At 37.1% G+C, this 24479-nt stretch overlaps 3 protein-coding genes across 9 annotated transcripts in view; 2 read left to right on the top strand and 1 right to left on the bottom strand.

The window, feature by feature from the left end:
* The first annotated feature begins 210 nt into the window (after positions 1-210).
* Positions 211-2192, top strand: LOC131949780 (uncharacterized). The gene is made up of 5 exons (XM_059311728.1): positions 211-299; positions 596-689; positions 1391-1639; positions 1725-1825; positions 2186-2192. The coding sequence occupies exons 2-5, from the start codon at positions 609-611 to the stop codon at positions 2190-2192; spliced, it is 438 nt and encodes a 145-aa protein (XP_059167711.1). The 5' UTR covers positions 211-299; positions 596-608.
* LOC131949806 (serine/threonine-protein kinase Nek1-like) lies at positions 2193-4422 on the top strand. The gene is made up of 4 exons (XM_059311788.1): positions 2193-2282; positions 2520-2615; positions 3551-3664; positions 3971-4422. Exons 1-4 carry the CDS (start codon positions 2241-2243, stop codon positions 4178-4180), a joined length of 462 nt encoding a protein of 153 aa, XP_059167771.1. The 5' UTR covers positions 2193-2240; the 3' UTR covers positions 4181-4422.
* A 3189-nt stretch (positions 4423-7611) lies between these two features.
* The window catches only part of LOC131949797 (muscle calcium channel subunit alpha-1), an 82344-nt gene continuing 65476 nt past the window's right edge, over positions 7612-24479 (bottom strand). For 4 of the 7 annotated variants that reach the window (XM_059311753.1, XM_059311754.1, XM_059311755.1 and 1 more), the window contains 8 exons: positions 18231-18395; positions 17481-17587; positions 16931-17194; positions 15476-15653; positions 14945-15005; positions 14515-14565; positions 12685-12854; positions 9736-12229 (listed from right to left, as the gene is read on the bottom strand). In XM_059311753.1, coding sequence (XP_059167736.1) covers positions 11939-12229; positions 12685-12854; positions 14515-14565; positions 14945-15005; positions 15476-15653; positions 16931-17194; positions 17481-17587; positions 18231-18395 — 1287 coding nt within the window. In that variant the 3' untranslated portion in view covers positions 9736-11938. Of the gene's footprint in view, positions 8653-9735; positions 12230-12684; positions 12855-14514; positions 14566-14944; positions 15006-15475; positions 15654-16930; positions 17195-17480; positions 17588-18230; positions 18396-24479 lie in introns of those variants that run through there. The other 3 variants (XM_059311756.1, XM_059311757.1, XM_059311759.1) reach the window with 3 other exon arrangements.

Below are 24479 nucleotides of genomic sequence, written 5' to 3'. Positions count from 1 at the left end.
TTTTTTTCACCTTGCTGTGGTAACATGTCTGATCATAATTTAAAATATGCCAGAATTATTATACCCCCCCCCCTCCATCTCCGCCCTTGTTGAATAGATTCTTTTCTCAGAACTTCACGGTTTCTGGGTTATTTTTAGGTTCAAAGAAATTCCTCAACAATCTATTTTAAGACTCCGCGTTAATCTGCAGATTTTCCATACTTGTTCCATTTCCATTTCAGGCATTAGACAATAAGGCTATAACGAACGTTTGAGCCACAATACTCGGAAAGGTTCGGGCACAGTTTTGCTGTTAATGTGTAAGTTATTTTTTTTTTAAACCAATAGAATGAAGCATAAAAACTTTTTTCATGTTATTAAGAATCATCGATCAATCCCTACAGTGTTTTCAAATTAGTGAAAAGTCGATACTTTAACTACTTATACTAAGTGTAGCCTACATACGCATAACCGAATTAATGTTTCAGTTAAGTAACATGTTTGCATGTGCTAAATGAATAAGATAGACGTGGAAATGATAGATAAACACACAAGTATTTTACTTAGGTCAAGTAGGGCTTATAATGGCTTATATGTTTCCAATTCTGAATTGCAGTAGTCCTATCAGAATGTCCTACCAAATTTTATCAAAGCTTGGCGGTGGTGCATTTGGACAAGTTTATCGTTTAAGAGTACCGAACGGTAATGAGGTAAGATTGACTATATATATATATATATATATATATATATATATATATATATATATATATATATATATATATATATGTGTGTGTGTGTGTGTGCCTCTGTGTGTGTATAGAAATAAATCTTAAAGCAGACCTCCCACCACTACGCTTCTCACCCATTATACAATACAGCATCAGTGTTTCTTTCAGACTTTTTTCTCCGGGTGAGTTCTAACAACTACTTGCACTGCTATGTAATCTCGGAATCACACGTGTAAATGTTATCATTTCTAGTTCTAGCTTCACTACTTGCACTGATTCAAATATGGTTTAAGTCCTTTTATGAATACTCAGTAGTACTCACAACGATCTAGCTCGACACCCAAGCGGCCGGAAGATTCCTAGCCATGAAAACAAAACATCGGGCAACTGGTACACACATCGGGCCACGTGTTTAAACATCAGGCCACAGATGCAAATTTCGGGCTACAGTTATAAACATCTGGCCACAGAAACAAAATATCGGCTGGGCCAACAATAAGCCAGCTTTCGCGGCCACCCTTAAGGCTGCCACCATCCAATGCTTAGACCGTAGAAGTAACTATTTTACTTAAAGATAACAATAAAATAACCAGCCAACATATGTATACAAATTCTACGTTTAATTGTATACTTACTTTACAACTGACGAGTTAATGACCGGAAGTTTTGTATTGTATTTCCAGTATGCGCTTAAACTAATTGCCCTGACTGAAAAGACGAATTACAACCAAGCGAAAGCTGAGGCTGAGCTCATGATGAGGCTGTCACATCCCTACATCGTACAGTGCGGGCAGTACGCTTTTGTTGGTGACAACTTGGTGTGTCTGGTACTCGAGTACTGTGGGCGTGGCAACCTCACCAATGCAATCGTCAGTGTTGTACCAGAGCAGCAGGCTCTGCTGTGGTTTGCCCAGATGGCTGATGCCATTACGGTGTGTATTTAAGTATCCCACATCTAGTTTCCCTAATAGAGGTCTGTATTACAATTGTTATCGTCAAATACAAATCTCTCCCCAGTATCTCCACGGGGAGAAGATAATGCACCGTGACATAAAACCTGACAACATTCTCCTGGGTGGAAACAGCAACATTAAAGTTGGTGATCTGGGCATTGCTAGGTAAGTGTCTCACACCGAAGTGGTGAGTCTTGTCTGACTAGCAATGGTTAAAGATAAAACGGCCCATTAAAGTTCAATATCATGAGCTAACTTTCAGCTATTTAAAAAAATATTGCGATTATATAGACTAATCAGTGTATTATCAAGCGTGGCCCAAGACATAATTTAACATTTTTTTTATAACCACTGCCTACTTCCTCATTTTCTACATATGTTTTATTGCATATGCTCAATGCTCAAACGGATTTCATTTCTTCAGGTATAAGCCTATAAGTAGAATTTTAAACCCTAACTCATATAGCAAATTACAAATTGTGAGAAAGTTGGCTATGTAACGAAAACATCTTGTTTTATCGACAGGGAGTAGGAATTCACAGCACAGAGTGGAGGTACATTTGCTGGAACACCTTGCTATATGAGTCCAAAAGTACTGCAGGAGCAACGCTATAACGAAAAAGTAAACTCTCTTCTTTGCAAGTCTTTAGGTCAGAATTTTAAAATTGACAAAAAATTACTAAAGCAACGCGGATCAGTAAAAAGAGAGTTATTTATTTGTAACTATAGCTACCTACATTTAAAAAGAAATATACTCGGTAATATAACTTAGAATTAGATCGTTGAAAACGTTAATAAAAATACATCATTATTTATAAACTTATTAAAAGCTATAGATACGGTGTAAATGTTTTTACAGACAGACATCTGGAGCTTGGGCTGTGTGTTTCATCAAACGCTTTCCAGAACAGCCCCCTTTACATATGGCAATTTGTTGGCAGTAGTTTCTGGGCCAGTAAGTCGTTCTCTGTGTTAAACACGGCCAAACTTGAATATGTTGTAAACTCAGCTTCGTTTGTTTGGTTCCTCCACCTCCCTCCCACCTCATCGTCGTGCATTCTCTTAAGGATCAACTTTTATTGCAATTTTTTTTAAATTTTAACCTCCCCACCCCCTCCCCTTCCTCACATAAATCAGACCCCCCCCCCCTTCCCCCATTCAGGGTACCTAGGAATGTCATTCAATATTTTGGCTGGTGATTTATGTAAATATTATATATTAAAATTTCCAATGTTTTATCAAGGTTTACATAATGTTCCTATCAATAAAACAATTGGAAAATATTATTTGAACTATTTTATTTTGTGTTGTTGTTACATCTCGTTTTTGTGTCTTCTTCTTCTTCGTTCTTAATTATTAGTGTTGAAGGGGATCGAGATTTATCTGCCAGTGGGGTTGAACTCGAGACTTATTTCGAATTTATCAACCATGAGCTTTTTGCCGACTCGACCACGCCTCCAACACAATTAAGCGTTACGTGTCAACTGGTTATGCGCCATTGAGGCCATTGACTCCGATTTCAGCCTGCTTTTCTTTTTGGATTTGCTTCCATAGCCTTTGTCCAACCAAGAACAAACTACAAGGCAGCAGTTGTTTAATTTTGGAGTTGTCTCTCCTAGAAGAGTGGCTGTCCCCAGCTAACGAGCCTCATCTGCCCGAGGGATCGAACTCGAGACTTTTCGGTTTAGCAACCATGAGCTTTACCGACTCGACCACGCCAACCCCGTAATGGAAAAGGTATTTTTATTGAGAATCTTGAATCATTGACTCTTCCTGTCAATTCGATGGACAGCTTTCATATGTAGCAAAGATGCCTTGTTCCTCACACATGTCTATTTTATGCCTCATGTTTGAGTTAAACATGAGAGCTTTTGACTATCTCCTTCTCAGACTCCTGGCCTGCCAGTGAATTACAGCACCGATACAAGAAACCTTGTATTCGTCGTGCTCGACAGGAACCAAGATACCCGCCCTAATGCACAGTGGATCTTTCAGAGTGTTTTAGTAAGTACACATTTCAATAGGTTTTAGTTGATCTGACTAAAGGGGAATTTTCATACAGATTTCGTCAAAGGCAAAAACATAATTATGCTATTTGTATTTGATGGTATATTGTTGTAGTGGCAACCACATCAGCGGTGTCTGTTAACATTTAAACTTGCTAGATAAAACTTGAGATAACACCAGGTTCATTGGTTTTTGAGTGCAGAGCATTATCAGGGTTGTGTGTGCGCATTTCACGCTAAGCAACTTGTAGAATTAGCAGTTTTTTGTAAGTCTACGAGATAACAATCTTTTAATTCTTCCCAGGGTTTGCTGGCCAACAGGGGACTAGGGTATCAGCGACATTTGTACTCACCTATAGGAAGGTTGAATATTGATGCCAAGGCTGTGGGTCAGGCTGTGACTGAATATACGAGTTCTGCTACATTCGTCCCAACAGAGGACGCAGTCAGCATGGAAGTTACAAGATACATCAGCAAACATAAAAACAAAAAGAGTTGTTGTTCGATTCAGTGAATCTTTCAGGAAATATGCAGGGCGTTTCAAACCCAAATAATGTATCGATAACTGGATGACTTCATCGCCATATCATAATTTTTAGTCATTTCATTCACAGCCATTTTATCTTTCAGTTACAACTATATACGAAACAGCCAACTTACAAGTGCATTATTTCATTAGGTCATTTGTCATTATACTTCTTATTTAATTTTCAAATTCCTACTAAATATAAAACATTAAAAGAAAGTAGTAAAAACGTTTCTTAGACTCAGATTTGTACCAGTTATTCTTATTTGGATATGCTTTGTTGTTCATGCCTACTTTCACATGTAACATCCTCGTCTTAAAATTTACATCTTGTAATCAGACAAGAACAACGATAAAGAAAGACAAAACTCTGATTCTGTTCAGGGCATATTATTGTTGAAATATTTATTGCACGTCAACAAATCCAGTGGCATCAAGGACAGTAGATAAAAAAAAAAAACATGGGAGAGCAAGGGAGATAAGCAAAGAGAAGAAAAAATTCTCACAGCAAGTTTTGTCCCATTTTTACTTTTACACCAAACTGGAATTTTTTTCATTCTATACAAATTAAATTTTATTTTATTAAACACAAGATTTACACAGAGATGCTTTGGATGCAATACTTGTTTCATTAATTAATAATTTTAAATTATTAAATTATTAAATTATTTTTAAACATCTTAAAATAATAGAGAAATAAAGTAAGAGGTTAAAACAACAGTTAAGTAAAAGCAGGTGAGTGCTGCAGCTAAACCAGACACACCTGGTAGACCAGACACAACCAGACACACCTGGTAGACCAGACACACCTGGTAGACCAGACACAACCAGACACACCTGGTAGACCAGACACACCTGGTAGACCAGACACAACCAGACACACCTGGTAGACCAGACACAACCAGACACACCTGGTAGACCAGACACACCTGGTAGACCAGACACACCTGGTAGACCAGACACAACCAGACACACCTGGTAGACCAGACACAACCAGACACACCTGGTAGACCAGACACACCTGGCAGACCAGACACACCTGGTAGACCAGACACACCTGGTAGACCAGACACACCTGGCAGACCAGACACACCTGGTAGACCAGACACACCTGGTAGACCAGACACACCTGGCAGACCAGACACACCTGGCAGACCAGACACACCTGGCAGACCAGACACACCTGGCAGACCAGACACACCTTGCAGACCAGACACCAGACACACCTGGTGAACACCTGTTCAGTTTGAATTGAACACCTGTCCATTCTGAATAGACCCAGTTCAGTTTAAGTTAAACAGATGGTCAGTTTGAGGCACGTGAATTAAGTTTACTACCATACGCACATAAAAAGGTGACTACACAAATGGTGTACTCATCAATCAGTTACTCTGAAATTTGTTAATTTAAAATGATCCTCAAGAGCTTCATGTATGTACATAAAAAATGAAATAAATAGTCTAATGACATTAAAGCATAACCTAATCAGGCTAGGAATTGTTAGTGGTTTCTATACATGACAAGAATTCATTTGGAAAGTTTGAACACTCTAGATAATTAAAAATCTGAAGCACAAAATAAGAAGAAACAAAAAAATTCTACATTTATGATTACAATATCACTTTAAGAAATGCAATTAAATGTAAAATAATAAACATTCAAGTGCAAAAATGTTTTAAAAGGCGGTTTCAACACCATGTGTTAGAGAGATATTGCCACAATAGGGGAGGAGGACTGATCAAGGTCTCAGTTTAGTTTATACTTTCAAGGTAAACAGGGAGATAATCAAGGTCTCAATTTAGTTTATACTTTCAAGGTAAACAGGGAGATAATCAGATTCTCAGTTTAGTTTATACTTTCAAGGTAAACGGAGATAATCAGATTCTCAGTTCAGTTTATACTTTCAAGGTAAACAGGGAGATAATCAATGTCTCAGTTTAGTTTATACTTTCAAGGTAAACAGGGAGATAATCAAGGACTTGTTTGCTCAGCACAAACAGAAAGAATCAGTTGAATAAAATCTGGTGGATAGAATCTAGTTCCAATTTTTAAAACAAAAATATGAGTGCTGCAAGTAGAATGTTTACAGAAAGCTTACAGCACTACTGGACCATAAAAATATGCTGTCTAATGACCGGCCAAATAAACAATTTATGGTGCAATAAATTCTTAATCCTAAACTAAAGTTAGGTTTCTTAACAAAAGCTTAGTCTATAAATAGATATTGATTGTGCCAGAACTTCTACACATAGTCCGATATTATGGGTTTAAATTATTATGAAAAGCTGCATCCACAATTGTTATTGAAAACTTTTTGAAAATGTTATGTGTACACTTTCATCCGTTAGCCAGTAGAATATCTGGCAACGCTACAGATCACTTGTATAAAAACGGGTTAAATTAAGTTAATAAATACCCAGTATTGCACTTTGTTTAAATATCTTTAAAAATTGTTTTAAATAATATACACAATTGTATCTGAAGAATGAATAAAACTTCAGCATAAAAAAAATCACAGATTAAAATGTTCTACATCATTATATCATGTTTTGGTAGTCCACGAGTACAGGAGTTCACCAGCAAAAGGTGGTTAGTCTTTTTAACAAGATTTCTTGCTGCATATCTCGGTCAATGTATATCTATTTATATTGATTAGAACAATCAAGAAAATTTGACTTAGCCCCTTGTAAAAGTGAACTCCTTAAAAAATAAAAATTAGAATTTATTCTGTTTATAATAATCACAATAGATCATATTATTATATTTAAATACTTATCCTGAAATCACTTTGTTGGAAAAATATATTTCATTTGAATATAGCACTATTCCAGTTTGTGTAAGGGAAACATTGTGTAGATGAAACATTGAGGGTAAAAAGGTAAATACTACTTGTTTTTTTTACAAAATAGTTCTTTTGTCAAGAAACATGTTGACACAAGTTTAATCAACATACATTTCAAAAGTTGAAGAATTGATTCCAGTGTAAATAAATTTTCACAACAACAAATAATAAAAAAGTGAGCTCTTCTTTTGGCATCACCATGATACTAAAAATAGAACCACCAAGATAGATACAAATCTAAGGCACAGCCTTCTATCTAGGGTCTGAACCAACCACAGCAAGTACAACAGTGAAGAACTAAAAATACATCGCCTAAGCGCAGTTTATCCCCTCACTATTTTTTGTCTCTGTTGGCTGGAAATGTCTCAATAGTTTGAGACCACCAGATAAACAAAATATTTACATAAATGCCTTTTACAATAATTAATATCCTAAAATAAGATAGAATACATTACGTAAAAGTTTTTGTTTAGATTTGGTGTAATTGAAAAATATTTTGACAAGAAAAGCAAACTAGTAAAAACAACGGTAGGGGGAGGGCTAAGCTACAACTTCCCTTGGAATTGATGATGGGGGGGGGGGGGGGGGGGGTAAACCTACAAGTTCCCATGGAATTGCCTCATCCAACAACAACAGATGTCTGTGTACACATTGTACACATTATTGCACACATCACTTGACAAGTTCAACACACTTCCTCAATTATCAAATAAATAGATTGGTAATTTAGATTTTAAAAACCTGCTTCATCCAATTTATACATCCTGATTGGAGCTAATGATATAATTTACTAGATTTTAATTTATTTATATTATTTGAAGTCCACAATTGTATGAAGTGTAGGCCTATAGTAACTTCCTATTGTAAGATTGTAATTAGACAAATGACAGCAGAGGCCAACACTAAGGTCCCAGTGGCTGGAGATTTTAAAAAAAGTAGCAGATACTGCGCCACCAAGTGAGTGCTAGGGTGGGTGAAAAGATTTATCAATCGTCTTTTAAATGCAATGTCGTCATCACAAGAACACTCTACAATAATAAATTAACAGCATAAATAATTAATGAGAAGGGAATAATGGTCTCAGGGTAACTAGGCTCAAAAAGCTATTTAATGCCTTACTTAGGGCCATATACAACAAACACAACCTGTCCATCTAGATTAGCATAAAACTTGACCATCTAGATTAGCACAAAACTTGACCATCCAGATTAGCACAAAACTTGTCCATCTAGATCAGAAAAAACTTGACCATTTTGACTTGGTCATGTGACAAACACAAATTGTCATCTAGATTAGGACAACCTTATCTTTACAACTTGTCATTTTAGATTAGGACAAGGATCTAGACCAGGACAAACCTCACCTATAACTCAACAGTTTTTGACAAGAAAAAATGCTGTATTTTACATCATAATAAAGTAAGTTTAGATTTTTTTAAAAGACAATATTAAATGAGTGACATGTTTTAAAAATTGTTTTTAAATTGGGGAGGTTTATAACTTGAAATCTTGTGTGTCTGCACAAATGTGCACCATAAGAGAGGACCAGTTGAGCAACTGGCATTCAGGACCAGGAAGTCCTAGATCAAAACCTCGGGGTAAAGCTTGTGGGCTCAGCGCTAGATGGGGTCATTAGAAGAAAGGATTTCAAATCAAGTGTACTGTAGCAAACTATTACAATCATAACAAAAATATAACTTTCATTTGAGCTGTAAAAATGAATACACAGAAAAAGATAAGTTCAAACTTAAACTTTTTTCATTACATCCTGCCAATATTGTACTGGCTTTAATTAAGTGTTATATTTAAAGTTATTATTTATTTATTCTTTAGCTTTTACAGTAATTCATTAAATAAGTTTCTTCTCCTAATATGAGGGTTCATATCTAAAGAAATGAATCAGATTATCATCCAATCACAAAAGGGAGTTAACCAGTGTTTGTCACCATGGGACAACTGTACATGTTTAGTAAAGTAGAAAAACTGTCAAGGCACAAGATGCAGAATGTTACTGAGGTTATCACAAGAAACACAGATATGTAAGATATGTACAACATTGTATATACACTCTCATCAGCATACATGATCTAGCATTGAAAGGTTTAGTTGCCAACATGCTGTAGTGATCTGTTAGGAAAACTTAAATTTTAACATGCACACTTTGGTCACAGATCAATCTAGTCCATGATGAAGAAAAATACCAGATATAGAGGCTTTAAGGAAAAAGAAGACTGAAACCTAGGATTGCTTACAAATGTTAATATTGGTTATCAACTTCAGTCAAACTACACTGAAATATTTTGGAGATTTAAATTAAAAAAACTCTAACCCAAAAATTAGCTAACCTACCAAACAATTTTTGTTGATTATTGATATAAAATGGCAAATGATGATCTTAATATCATTCAATTAGAATAGTTTGAACTAACTGTAAACAATGGCGCCCAGCGGTCAGCCTGGTGGTCAGCCTGAGACTGATGAGTACAACACGGAACATCCATTACCAAATCAGAAACTTTAAGGTACATTCATGGCAAGTGGATAGAGCTTGCATTGAAAAATTTGAAAAATATTACATATATATATATATATATATATATATATATATATATATATATATATATATATATATATATATATATATTTATATATATATATATATATATATATATATATATTTATATATATATATATATATATATATACATGCAAAAAGACAGGTGAACTAGCAGCTGACCAACAATGTATTGTACTATGATAGTCTGCTGAGTACATCAGGTACTTCTGCTCTAACCTCTACAAATGCCCAGTCCAGCTGGGTAGAGGCACATTACAGCATTTAAAATAAGTGCATACATTAGTGAGATGGTAATGCTTCAAAGGAGCTAGGGAGCATGTTGTGTCCAGATGATACAAGTCATTGGTCCAGGACATTGGGGACTAATCTTCTTATATAACATTTAAAAACTACTTCATCTTTAGAACTAAGTTGTCTATGTGTTAAAAAAATTGGTGTTAGAGCACTAAAGTATTGTACAATCACAAACAGGAAGCGCCACAATGCACATGACAGGAAGTGCCATGATGCACATGAAAGACCAGATGTCATTAATTTAGAGTCAACTCAGGATCACCCAATCAATTTAGTTAGCAGTTTTCCAATTAAAGCTTAGACTGAATGATACATGAATGAGGGCAGGTATCCTGACTCTCTAGAACATAGCTAGCACTACTCTAAAGTCTTGAGATTCTTCTACAATTGGCTAATGCTCTTCCTATTACTGCTAGGTTTATATATCAAGCAAGCTGAAGAAGAAAAAAGATTCAGCAATGAGCAATGAAAGATACTAGCAATAAACCAAACTGAAATGACTAGATATCAAGATAAGACAACACTGATAAAATACTGTGTTACATCAATACCATCACCGCAAGATGGAGAAATAGGGGAGAGCATTCAAATGTAAGAATAAAATAGAATTCATTCTGTTAAATATTTACAATTATAAAAGAAAAGTGTATCAGATTTTAATGAATGGTTACCAGGCAATAGTAAATATACAACTTTTAAGAATAATGTTTTAAAAGGTATTTATAAGTAGAATATTGACGTATTGAATGATGTGTGTGAGATATATTGACATGAGAGAATAAAAGTGTGAAATATATATAAATGTATGAAAGAATCAAAGCGTGAAATATATATTTGTACAAAAGAATGAATGGGCGAATTATATATTGGCATGAAGGAATGAAAGAATGAGTTATATTGGCTTGAAGGAATGAAAGAGCCAAAGAAAGCTAATCACAACTTGGAAGATTTTTTTTTTAGCAAACTCAGAAAAAAAAGAACACATTCAACCATCTTCATGAATGTTTTTAAAGGTAAAATGTTTTAAATGATATGAGAATAATTTTAAGAAAACTTAAGTAATGTAAGTTAATAGTAGGTAAGTATATTATTTTGCCAATCAATGATTGTAAATACAACAAATGAATAGTTTAGTTTTAAAATACAAGGAATATTTCAAATGTTGATAGATCATCTGAATCATTGAAAATAATTTGGGACAATTTATTTTGTTTACAAATTGCAACAAATAGGATAAGTATGTACAATAATTAAAATCATCTCCTAACCAAGGCTACTTGACTCTTATTAGACTGCAGTCATTTTAACAGGGTATGGTAACACAATCTGCCTGACCTTTCAAAAAATGGGTTGACACAATCTATAAAACTTTGTATAGAACATGGTGACACAATCTATTTGACAATGTACAGAGTGGTGACACAATCTTTGAAAGGTACACCCAATACTGTTTAAGTGTCTATGGTATGGGTAGTAATAGCAGCAGCACCAGTTTCCAGGAATCCTTTCATATCTTACAAATCACTCTCTAGTTATCATTCCTGTTAGTAATAGCAGTAGCACCAGTTTCCAGGAATCCTCTCGAACCTCACAAATCATTCTCTATGTATCATGCCTGTTAGTGGATAGTAAGCAAGTCAATTTCTATAGAAGGGCCTATTTTGTTAAATTAAAATTTGTTGATAGTAAGAAAAAGGTTGCTCCTGTGGAGATTTATAAACAAAGAAATGAAATGGTTCTTTATTTACAAGCAATTAGAAATAGATTTAATTTTTGTTTGATGATAAAATGTAATAGAATTTATTTCAAGTGGGTTAAAGAATAGCTCATGCATTTGTTGATGTATTTATTAAAGTTGAACAACTCAATTATCCAATATTAGTGTAAATGCAGTATCCTGATAAAAGTATGCACTAAACATAAGCCGCACAATGCTGTGTTAAGGAGTAAGTCACGCAAATGCCTTGTAAAATATGCACCACACAATGCTGTTTCAACAGAGTTTAACTAACAAGCTGTTTGCCCAGCCAAGGCTATAAAGAAGTAACATTTACCAGTGAATGTTTGTCTATGTTATTGGTAGGACTGGAATAGCGAGCATTGTCCTGTAGCTCGTGTCTGTTGGCAGGGGAGCGCCGAGAGCGAGGTATAACGTTGCTGGTTTCTTCACATTCATAGTAGTCAGGCTCAAGGTGCCTTGACCTTCTGATGATCTCCCGAGCAGCTACATTCATCTCTTCTGCTGTCATGTTGGTGGCCTCGGCTATTTCACGTTGTAAACATTTGGGGTCTACATAGCGGTTCAGTCCTTCATCCTGCAGAACCTGAGAGATCAAGTAAAAATTGTAAACTCTGCACTTCAATTTTCTAAAATTTTCTTAAAACTCAGTTATTATCTAATCCCATCAATTTGTCATTGATTCATGAATATATTTGATTTATTATCGTTGTTTGATTTGTGAAACGTGAGCTAACCTTGAGTTTTTAATCAAAGAGCCAAAGTTACAGGTAAATAGTCTGCAATGCAACTTTGTAAATAAGCATGAATTTATTTATTTTTTATTTGTGTGGTTTTAACAGCTGAATGAAACATATAGTCCGTTGTTTTCTTACATTGATTTTAACTGATTTGGGGTAATATCCATTTAAAAGTTTGGATTAGTCTATGTAAAAAGTAAATATGATGTTTAAAAACCAAATATCAAGTTGGTTGTTTAAGAATTAGCTGGTGGTCTAAGATCCAACCAATGAATGAAAGTTTCAGTGAAATCAAACGAACCTTGGCTACCAAAGTTTCAGCACTACTTCTCCTGTTCTCAAGCTGTCGTGGAGATAGTGAGTGCTGCTGTTGGACAGCTTTGGGTATAATCAAGGGACCTCGGCCAACAGAGCGGTGGGGTTGACTGGAGTGGTCAGAGCTGACATCCACGTGGCGAGGCACCTCCTCTGCTGCAGGAGTAGACACAAGAACATTTTTAACTTCATTCCTCAATTCATAGTGGGTGGTTAATTAGAAAACTTTTTAGTCAGTTTCTAAATTCACAATTCATAATTAATCGATACACATATTTTCACAATGGGTAAACAGCTTTTAAAAATAACTTTATGGTAATTAATATAGTGCTTTTTGGTAATAATTGTTGATTAGAGATTGTGGTATTTAGTATTCAAACATGTTGTAGTGATTAAGCATAAAATTAGTGTTGTGGTGTTTTAGAAAACAAGCAATTTGTGGTAAAAATAAAATAATTTGCATTGAATGAAAAGCAAACAAAAAATGGCAGTATATATATAAAACACAAGAACAGCTCATTTGTTGAATATTGAGACAATGGTCAACCCCAGCTGAATTTTTCTAGACAGCTATCTCAAATAAAATGTTCTGCTATATACTGCATGATATACATTCAGATATTTTATTCAGATTTGTTTTACTACATCTTGATTTCTATAACTAGATTGCTCTTATGAACTTAATTTTTGTATTTTTAAAATAAAAAATTAGTAAAGTATGAGTACAGCCCTACTAATAGTTTTGCTTTTAAATGCCATATTTAAATTTTGGGTGAAACACCAACTAGGGTAGCTGGTGTAACATATTTCTTATCTAGACTAATGTTTAATTACTAAACACAACTTGTAAACAAAGCATGCAGTGTGATGGAGCAGTTTTCTAAATGTACACACAATTCTAGCAGCACATTTTCATGTGAAAATAAGAAAAGCTGCATGAAAGACAAAATTCAAAATAATATGTGGTTTAACATGTCCATAGAACCTGGCTTAAAAATGATTCCCATCAAACTGTTATGTAGTTAAAACCTTATCTTGGGCCATGAAATTTAGGGGCAAAAAATGTATATTTATAGTTACAATTATATTATCAATGACAATATAATCTGGAGTAAATCAAAAACAACTATTGTTTGTTTTAAAGATCTTTTTGAACAAAGGAAGCTGTACAATGAAATTACCTAATGGAAAATGAGTTGACTTTCCTTTTGAGAAAATTTAAGCGGATCTGAGTACATTTTGGTGGATATAAGGATATTTATAAATAGTGGAGGAAAATGATAAATATCAAACCAAACCAGTGTGACATTAAAGCTCTGATTAATAAAAAAAAATATCCACTGCTTAAACCTCATTTTCATCCCAATTTATAAAAAGTTAAGTGTAACATAACAAATACAATATTTAAGAACACAGGTACCGGCTAAAAATACAGCTCAGGGTGTAAACAAAACAACCCTGCAAACAGTGAATACCCAAACCCTTCCTATCTCACAGAAACCAATCCCTTGCTATCTGCCAGAACCCAAACCCTTGCTCTCTGATATAACCCAAACCCTTGTCTAACAAGCTATTTTGCTTCTTATTGTATTGGTTAGTTTTAACTGGCCTATATGCATATTTCTTTAGTAAACTTGAATACTATACAAAAGGCAGCCTACTCATGTCCTAACACAAGCTACAACAGTTACATCTGAAAGATGCTAAAATGTGAGCCAAATGTGTACTCTATAAATGATGTTTCTAATGGACGGAACACACAGAAAATCTCTAGAGCACACAAAGACTACATGATAGACAGCCATGTGATTTATACCTCTGTTGGAGCGATGGCCAAGCTTCCGCAGGAAACTGACCAATCGGCCACCTGCAGCATGTTATGGACAGACAAAATTTGTTACTAGCAATAATTTACTCTACCCATTTTAAGATCAAATTTGTTATTAGCGAAAAATTTAAATGCTATGCATTTTAAGATAAAAATCTTTACGAGCAAAAATTTACACACTACCCATTTTAAGATAAAATTAGTTTTTTTTATTTAATATGACAAGACTAAATTTAAAAAACAACTTTGATTTAAAATATCACCTGCGTATATGATCTTAGATGTAGGCCTATATATAACAAACCCTGGATCTAATCAGCGTACAAAGAAATTTAAAACATTTTAATTTTTCAGTCTAAAATTTGGCCTGGTGATCTTAAGAGAGCAGCAAATGAAGTAGAGCCGTGTGGGAACTGACCTGATGTTACATGAATTGTTGGCTGTGGTAGCTGGGAGTCCACTGATGGCTGGGTGATGCTCTGGGGATGTTTACACAGTCAAGTTAGTTTTATCTCGCTGGATCTTCCTTAGTTTTATACACTCGTTATTAGATCGTTCAGCTCACTGTGATCTTCTAGTTTTATCTAGCTGGGTTAGGATACTGTAGTTTTATCTAGGCATCATAAAGATGCCCTTTCAAAACTGAGGGTCCATGGGACGGATGAAGTAAATTTCCATTGTTTCTGTGATAGTGTGATTGGTACTATGCCCAGCTGCCTTTACTTTCCATAACATATCAGGTACCCATCAGAGCTGGGTGGACTCAGGGATGTCCAACAGACTTTAGCCTGGTGTTTGAACTCAAGTGATTAGGGATAGCAGCCAAGCGTGCTACCATTGGACCATGCTGGATGGTCTCAAAGCTAGGTAAAACTAAGCAGGTCAACCAATCGGTTATCTAATGAGGTAAGAACACACCTGCACTGGAGGTGTACACCTAACACCTTACCTGTTGCTGGCTAGGAAATCTGAGGGGCTGACCAGCCCGCCTCATCAAAGGATTTTCATCACTTCCTTGTTTACCAATACACCCAAGTTTGAATGAGGCGCCTTTCCTGCTCAGCCTTCGTGGTGGTGGGGTTGGTGGGGTGTGTTCCCTCTCAAAGTCACTGTCTTCTTGAGGCAGACTGCAACAGCACAAGTATTTTCATCAGTAAATTGTTCCAGACTCATTAGCTCAATTTATTTGCCTTATATAATGGGCCTATACAAGAAAATGTTCCTTAAAAAAATATACATACATATCTAAAAAGATCAACATGTACTCTCTACACACCTAGCTAAAAAGATCAACACTTACTCTCTATAACCAAGCTAAAAAGATCAACACTTACTCTATACACCCAGCTAAAAAGATCAACACTTACTCTATACACCCAGCTAAAAAGAGCAACACTTACTCTATACACACCTAGCTAAAAAGATCAACACTTACTCTCTATAACCTAGCTAAAAAGATAAACACTTACTCTCTACACACGTAGCTAAAAAGATCAACACTTACTCTCTACACACCTAGCTAAAAAGATCAACACTTCTCTTTACACACCTAGCTAAAAAGATCAACACTTACTCTCTATAACCTAGCTAAAAAGATCAACACTTACTCTCTACACACCTAGCTAAAAAGATCAACACTTACTCTCTACACACCTAGCTAAAAAGATCAACACTTACTCTCTATACACCTAGCTAAAAAGATCAACACTTCTCTCTACACACCTAGCTAAAAAGATCAACACTTACTCTATACACCCAGCTAAAAAGATCAACACTTACTCTCTATACACCCAGCTAAAAAGATCAACACTTACTCTCTATACACCCAGCTAAAAAGATCAACACTTACTCTCTATACACCTAGCTAAAAAGATAAACACTTCTCTCTACACACCTAGCTAAAAAGATCAACACTTTCTCTCTACACACCTAGCTAAAAAGATCAACACTTACTCTATACACCCAGCTAAAAAGATCAACATTTACTCTCTATACACCCAGCTAAAAAGATCAACACTTACTCTCTATACACCCAGCTAAAAAGATAAACACTTACTCTCTATACACCTAGCTAAAAAGATCAACACTTACTCTATACACCCAGCTAAAAAGATCAACACTTACTCTCTATACACCCAGCTAAAAAGATCAACACTTACTCTCTACACACCCAGCTAAAAAGATAAACACTTACTCTATATACAACTAGCTAAAAAGATCAACACTTACTCTCTATACACCAAGCTAAAAAGATCAAGACTTACTCTCTATACACCTAGCTAAAAAGATCAACACTTACTCTCTATACACCTAGCTAAAAAGATCAAGACTTACTCTCTATACACCTAGCTAAAAAGATCAACACTTACTCTCTATACACCTAGCTAAAAAGATCAACACTTACTCTCTATACACATAAATGCCATGCTGTTTGGTGCTAGGACTGAGGTTGGTGTTGTCTGGTATAACAGACTGTGGCAGCTGACCATCAAGTATCCTATTGGACTGCCCATGATGACCAGAGCCAACTGTGTCCACCACACTCCTGCGCTGCTCCTTCACTTCCTCTCCAGCCAGATCTTCCTCAACATCAACAAAGTCATCATCCTCATCCTCCTCTTCAGTTTTATCACCCTCGCCAGGAAGGTCAAGGTTAATTGTTGTTTCACTGTCAAAAATTTTAAATATTCAAAATTGTTGATTTAAAAACATGTTTCATTTGTATATTTATAAAATACATGACACATAATTAATTTTGATGATTTGAACAATATAAAAAATTAAAAGAATTTGCCTGAGATAATAGGATAAGCATCAAAATATAACTGCAAGAAAAAACTTTTGAAACTTTACAAAAAGTAAAAAATGAAAAAGATTTTTTTAACGGACATAAAATTTTATTGTCAAGATGTTATAAAAACTCCATAAAAAGAAGAGCTATTCCCATGTGGTACCCTGGTTTACTGTGGGGCACTTCAGCTGCCTTAGGTATGAGTGTCTGGGGTAGAGAAGTCAAATCTTCATTCAGGTGATTGCAGGAGCTGACTAGGTTGCCATTCATCTGTCAATAGACATCAACAGTTGCAACTACAAAATATAGCACATTTTCTTTTGACTAGGTTGCCATTCATCTGTCAATGGACATCAACAGTTGCAAATACAAAATATAGCACATTTTCTTTTGACTAGGTTGCCATTCATCTGTCAATAGACATCAACAGTTGCAAATACAAAATAAAGGCACATTTTTTTTTGACTAGGTGGCCATCCATCTGTCAATAGACATCAACAGTTGCAAATACAAAACATAGCACATTTTCTTTTGACTAGGTTGCCATTCATCTGTCAATAGACATCAACAGGTGTAAATACAAAATAAAGGCACTTTTTTTAGAAAAATTGATAAATTAAATAAAATTAAATTAAAAGATGACATTTTCATAGTTTTAAAATATGAACAATCTCAGACTAAATAGTTCATGTAATCTGAGATAAAAAGCCTGTTTGTCCTGTCAGATTAGTTGCTTCTCTGAAACTCATGATAAATCTGGCAACGCTGAATTTCTATAGATAAAATATGTCTCCAGAAGCTGCACATTCTCACACAAAAGAGGCCACACAATAATCTATTTAAAAATATGCAAGCTAAAACAACAGTATTTATAAACCAAAAGATCCTAAAGCAAATGCATGAAATGACCTACCCCCAACATTTTAGTAGCTGCTGTACTGACAGCTATGATTGGAGACAAGTTGGATGTGTTGTGTCCCTTGGTACCCTTCAAGGACTGGGTCCTGTTTAAGAAGGGTAGAATAGGTCGCACACCGGCCATAGCGCTAACAACACTACCAAAGAGTGAGTGGTTTCTCTGAGGAAAAATTAGGGTTTATTAAAAAATTTAGAGTGTACTGTAATGTTTAGAGGTATAATGTAATGTTTAACTGTAATGTTTAGAGGTGTGATAATATTTTGAGGTGTACTGTAATTTTTAGAGGTGTAGTGTAATGCTTTACTGTAATGTTTAGAGGTGTGATAATATTTTGAGGTGTACTGTAATGTTTAGAGGTGTAGTGTAATGCTTTACTGTAATGTTTAGAGGTGTACTGTAATATTTTGAAGTGAACTGTAATGTTTTGAGGTGTACTGTAATATTTTGAAGTGAACTGTAATGTTTTGAGGTGTACTGTCATGTATAGAGGTGTACTGTCATGTTTGGAGGTGTACTGTAATGTCTGGAGGTGTACTGTAATGTCTGGAGGTGTACTGTAATGTCTGGAGGTGTACTGTAATGTCTGGAGGTGTACTGACATGTTTAGAGATGTACTGTCATGTTTAGAGGTGTACTGTCATGTTTAGAGATGTGCTGTAATGTTTTACTGTCATGTATAGAGGTTTACTGTCATGTTTAGAGGTGTACTGTCATGTTTAGAGATGTGCTGTAATGTTTTACTGTCATGTATAGAGGTTTACTGTCATGTTTAGAGGTGTACTGTCATGTTTAGAGATGTGCTGTAATGTTTTACTGTCATGTATAGAGGTTTACTGTCATGTTTAGAGGTGTACTGTCATGTTTAGAGATGTGCTGTAATGTTTTACTGTCATGTATAGAGGTTTACTGTCATGTTTAGAGGTGTACTGTCATGTATAGAGGTGTACTCTAGCCCCCAATGATGTATAGAGGTGTACTGTCATGTATAGAGGTGTACTCTAGCCCCCAATGATGTATAGAGGTGTACTCTAGCCCCCAATGATGTATAGAGATGTACTCTAGCCCCCCAATGATGTATAGAGGTGTACTCTAGCCCCCCAATGATGTATAGAGGTGTACTCTAGTTCCCCCAATGATGTATAGAGATGTACTCTAGCCCCCCAATGATGTATAGAGATGTACTGTCATGTATAGAGGTGTACTGTCATGTATAGAGGTGTACTCTAGTCCCCCAATGATGTATAGAGATGTACTGTCATGTATAGAGGTGTACTGTCATGTATAGAGGTGTACTCTAGTCCCCCAATGATGTATAGAGATGTACTGTCATGTATAGAGGTGTACTGTCATGTATAAAGGTGTACTCTAGTCCCCCAATGATGTATAGAGATGTACTGTCATGTATAGAGGTGTACTGTCATGTATAGAGGTGTACTCTAGTCCCCCAATGATGTATAGAGGTGTACTGTCATGTATAGAGGTGTACTCTAGTCCCCCAATGATGTAAAGAGGTGTACTGTCATGTATAGAGGTGTACTCTAGTCCCCCAATGATGTATAGAGGTGTACTGTCATGTATAGAGGTGTACTCTAGTCCCCAATGATGTATAGAGGTGTACTGTCATGTATAGAGGTGTACTCTAGCCCCCAATGATGTATAGAGATGTACTCTAGCCCCCAATGATGTATAGAAATGTACTCTAGCCCCCAATGATGTATAGAGATGTACTCTAGCCCCCAATGATGTATAGAGGTGTACTCTAGTCCCCAATGATGTATAGAGGTGTACTCTAGCCCCCAATGATGTATAGAGGTGTACTCTAGTCCCCCAATGATGTATAGAGGTGTACTGTCATGTATAGAGGTGTACTCTAGTCCCCAATGATGTATAGAGGTGTACTGTCATGTATAGAGGTGTACTCTAGCCCCCAATGATGTATAGAGATGTACTCTAGCCCCCAATGATGTATAGAAATGTACTCTAGCCCCCAACGATGTATAGAGGTGTACTCTAGTCCCCCAATGATGTATAGAGGTGTACTCTAGCCCCCAATGATGTATAGAGGTGTACTCTAGTCCCCCAATGATGTATAGAGGTGTACTCTAGCCCCCAATGATGTATAGAGGTGTACTCTAGTCCCCAATGATGTATAGAGGTGTACTCTAGTCCCCCAATGATGTATAGAGGTGTACTCTAGTCCCCCAATGATGTATAGAGGTGTACTCTAGCCCCCAATGATGTATAGAGATGTACTCTAGTCCCCCAATGATGTATAGAGATGTACTCTAGTCCCCAATGATGTATAGAGGTGTACTCTAGTCCCCCAATGATGTATAGAGGTGTACTCTAGTCCCCCAATGATGTATAGAGGTGTACTCTAGCCCCCAATGATGTATAGAGGTGTACTCTAGTCCCCCAATGATGTATAGAGGTGTACTCTAGCCCCCAATGATGTATAGAGGTGTACTCTAGTCCCCCAATGATGTATAGAGGTGTACTCTAGCCCCCAATGATGTATAGAGGTGTACTCTAGCCCCCAATGATGTATAGAGGTGTACTCTAGTCCCCCAATGATGTATAGAGGTGTACTCTAGTCCCCAATGATGTATAGAGGTGTACTCTAGTCCCCCAATGATGTATAGAGGTGTACTCTAGTCCCCCAATGATGTATAGAGGTGTACTCTAGCCCCCAATGATGTATAGAGATGTACTCTAGTCCCCCAATGATGTATAGAGGTGTACTCTAGTCCCCAATGATGTATAGAGGTGTACTCTAGTCCCCCAATGATGTATAGAGGTGTACTCTAGTCCCCCAATGATGTATAGAGGTGTACTCTAGTCCCCCAATGATGTATAGAGGTGTACTCTAGCCCCCAATGATGTATAGAGGTGTACTCTAGTCCCCCAATGATGTATAGAGGTGTACTCTAGCCCCCAATGATGTATAAAGGTGTACTCTAGTCCCCCAATGATGTATAGAGATGTACTCTAGCCCCCAATGATGTATAGAGATGTACTCTAGCCCCCAATGATGTATAGAGATGTACTCTAGCCCCCAATGATGTATAGAGGTGTACTCTAGCCCCCAATGATGTATAGAGGTGTACTCTAGTCCCCCAATGATGTATAGAGGTGTACTCTAGTCCCCCAATGATGTATAGAGGTGTACTCTAGTCCCCCAATGATGTATAGAGGTGTACTCTAGTCCCCCAATGATGTATAGAGGTGTACTCTAGCCCCCAATGATGTATAGAGGTGTACTCTAGTCCCCCAATGATGTATAGAGGTGTACTCTAGTCCCCCAATGATGTATAGAGATGTACTCTAGCCCCCAATGATGTATAGAGATGTACTCTAGCCCCCAATGATGTATAGAGATGTACTCTAGCCCCCAATGATGTATAGAGATGTACTCTAGCCCCCAATGATGTATAGAGGTGTACTCTAGTCCCCAATGATGTATAGAGATGTACTCTAGCCCCCAATGATGTATAGAGGTGTACTCTAGTCCCCCAATGATGTATAGAGATGTACTCTAGCCCCCAATGATGTATAGAGATGTACTGTCATGTATAGAGATGTACTCTACCCCCCAATGATGTATAGAGGTGTACTCTAGCCCCCAATGATGTATAGAGGTGTACTCTAGCCCCCAACGATGTATAGAGGTGTACTCTAGCCCCCAATGATGTATAGAGATGTACTCTAGTCCCCCAATGATGTATAGAGATGTACTCTAGCCCCCAATGATGTATAGAGGTGTACTCTAGCCCCCAACGATGTATAGAGGTGTACTCTAGCCCCCAATGATGTATAGAGATGTACTCTAGTCCCCCAATGATGTATAGAGGTGTACTCTAGTCCCCCAATGATGTATAGAGATGTACTCTAGTCCCCCAATGATGTATAGAGGTGTACTCTAGCCCCCAATGATGTATAGAGGTGTACTCTAGCCCCCCAATGATGTATAGAGATGTACTCTAGCCCCTAATGATGTATAGAGGTGTACTCTAGTCCCCCAATGATGTATAGAGGTGTACTCTAGCCCCCAATGATGTATAGAGATGTACTCTAGCCCCCAATGATGTATAGAGATGTACTCTAGTCCCCCAATGATGTATAGAGATGTACTCTAGCCCCCAATGATGTATAGAGATGTACTCTAGCCCCCAATGATGTATAGAGGTGTACTCTAGTCCCCCAATGATGTATAGAGATGTACTCTAGTCCCCCAATGATGTATAGAGATGTACTCTAGCCCCCAATGATGTATAGAGATGTACTCTAGCCCCCAATGATGTATAGAGATGTACTCTAGCCCCCAATGATGTATAGAGATGTACTCTAGCCCCCAATGATGTATAGAGGTGTACTCTAGTCCCCAATGATGTATAGAGATGTACTCTAGCCCCCAATGATGTATAGAGGTGTACTCTAGTCCCCCAATGATGTATAGAGATGTACTCTAGCCCCCAATGATGTATAGAGATGTACTGTCATGTATAGAGATGTACTCTACCCCCCAATGATGTATAGAGGTGTACTCTAGCCCCCAATGATGTATAGAGGTGTACTCTAGCCCCCAACGATGTATAGAGGTGTACTCTAGCCCCCAATGATGTATAGAGATGTACTCTAGTCCCCCAATGATGTATAGAGATGTACTCTAGCCCCCAATGATGTATAGAGGTGTACTCTAGCCCCCAACGATGTATAGAGGTGTACTCTAGCCCCCAATGATGTATAGAGATGTACTCTAGTCCCCCAATGATGTATAGAGGTGTACTCTAGTCCCCCAATGATGTATAGAGATGTACTCTAGTCCCCCAATGATGTATAGAGGTGTACTCTAGCCCCCAATGATGTATAGAGGTGTACTCTAGCCCCCCAATGATGTATAGAGATGTACTCTAGCCCCTAATGATGTATAGAGGTGTACTCTAGTCCCCCAATGATGTATAGAGGTGTACTCTAGCCCCCAATGATGTATAGAGATGTACTCTAGCCCCCAATGATGTATAGAGATGTACTCTAGTCCCCCAATGATGTATAGAGATGTACTCTAGCCCCCAATGATGTATAGAGATGTACTCTAGCCCCCAATGATGTATAGAGGTGTACTCTAGTCCCCCAATGATGTATAGAGATGTACTCTAGCCCCCAATGATGTATAGAGGTGTACTCTAGTCCCCCAATGATGTATAGAGATGTACTCTAGCCCCCAATGATGTATAGAGATGTACTGTCATGTATAGAGATGTACTCTACCCCCCAATGATGTATAGAGGTGTACTCTAGCCCCCAATGATGTATAGAGGTGTACTCTAGCCCCCAACGATGTATAGAGGTGTACTCTAGCCCCCAATGATGTATAGAGATGTACTCTAGTCCCCCAATGATGTATAGAGATGTACTCTAGCCCCCAATGATGTATAGAGGTGTACTCTAGCCCCCAACGATGTATAGAGGTGTACTCTAGCCCCCAATGATGTATAGAGATGTACTCTAGTCCCCCAATGATGTATAGAGGTGTACTCTAGTCCCCCAATGATGTATAGAGATGTACTCTAGTCCCCCAATGATGTATAGAGGTGTACTCTAGCCCCCAATGATGTATAGAGGTGTACTCTAGCCCCCCAATGATGTATAGAGATGTACTCTAGCCCCCAATGATGTATAGAGGTGTACTCTAGCCCCCCAATGATGTATAGAGATGTACTGTCATGTATAGAGGTGTACTGTCATGTATAGAGGTGTACTCTAGTCCCCCAATGATGTATAGAGGTGTACTGTCATGTATAGAGGTGTACTCTAGTCCCCCAATGATGTAAAGAGGTGTACTGTCATGTATAGAGGTGTACTCTAGTCCCCCAATGATGTATAGAGGTGTACTGTCATGTATAGAGGTGTACTCTAGTCCCCAATGATGTATAGAGGTGTACTGTCATGTATAGAGGTGTACTCTAGCCCCCAATGATGTATAGAGATGTACTCTAGCCCCCAATGATGTATAGAAATGTACTCTAGCCCCCAATGATGTATAGAGATGTACTCTAGCCCCCAATGATGTATAGAGGTGTACTCTAGTCCCCAATGATGTATAGAGGTGTACTCTAGCCCCCAATGATGTATAGAGGTGTACTCTAGTCCCCCAATGATGTATAGAGGTGTACTGTCATGTATAGAGGTGTACTCTAGTCCCCCAATGATGTATAGAGGTGTACTCTAGCCCCCAATGATGTA

Source organism: Physella acuta, unplaced genomic scaffold (assembly GCF_028476545.2).
Source record: "Physella acuta isolate Inbredline_101_S28 unplaced genomic scaffold, ASM2847654v3 ptg000714l, whole genome shotgun sequence".
NCBI lineage: Eukaryota > Metazoa > Mollusca > Gastropoda > Physidae > Physella > Physella acuta.
Note: the sequence above shows the minus strand (reverse complement) of the source record. Positions and strands in the feature narration are given on the sequence as shown.

Bases quoted from the DNA above. Each gene is read 5' to 3' on its own strand.
- LOC131949780 (XM_059311728.1), top strand. From the start codon at position 609: ATGTCCTACCAAATTTTATCAAAGCTTGGCGGTGGTGCATTTGGACAA. The intron at 690-1,390 runs GTAAGATTGACT...TTGTATTTCCAG, and splicing joins GAGTACCGAACGGTAATGAG to TATGCGCTTAAACTAATTGC. The intron at 1,640-1,724 runs GTGTGTATTTAA...ATCTCTCCCCAG, and splicing joins AGATGGCTGATGCCATTACG to TATCTCCACGGGGAGAAGAT.
- LOC131949806 (XM_059311788.1), top strand. From the start codon at position 2,241: ATGAGTCCAAAAGTACTGCAGGAGCAACGCTATAACGAAAAA. The intron at 2,283-2,519 runs GTAAACTCTCTT...ATGTTTTTACAG, and splicing joins AGCAACGCTATAACGAAAAA to ACAGACATCTGGAGCTTGGG. The intron at 2,616-3,550 runs GTAAGTCGTTCT...TCTCCTTCTCAG, and splicing joins TGGCAGTAGTTTCTGGGCCA to ACTCCTGGCCTGCCAGTGAA.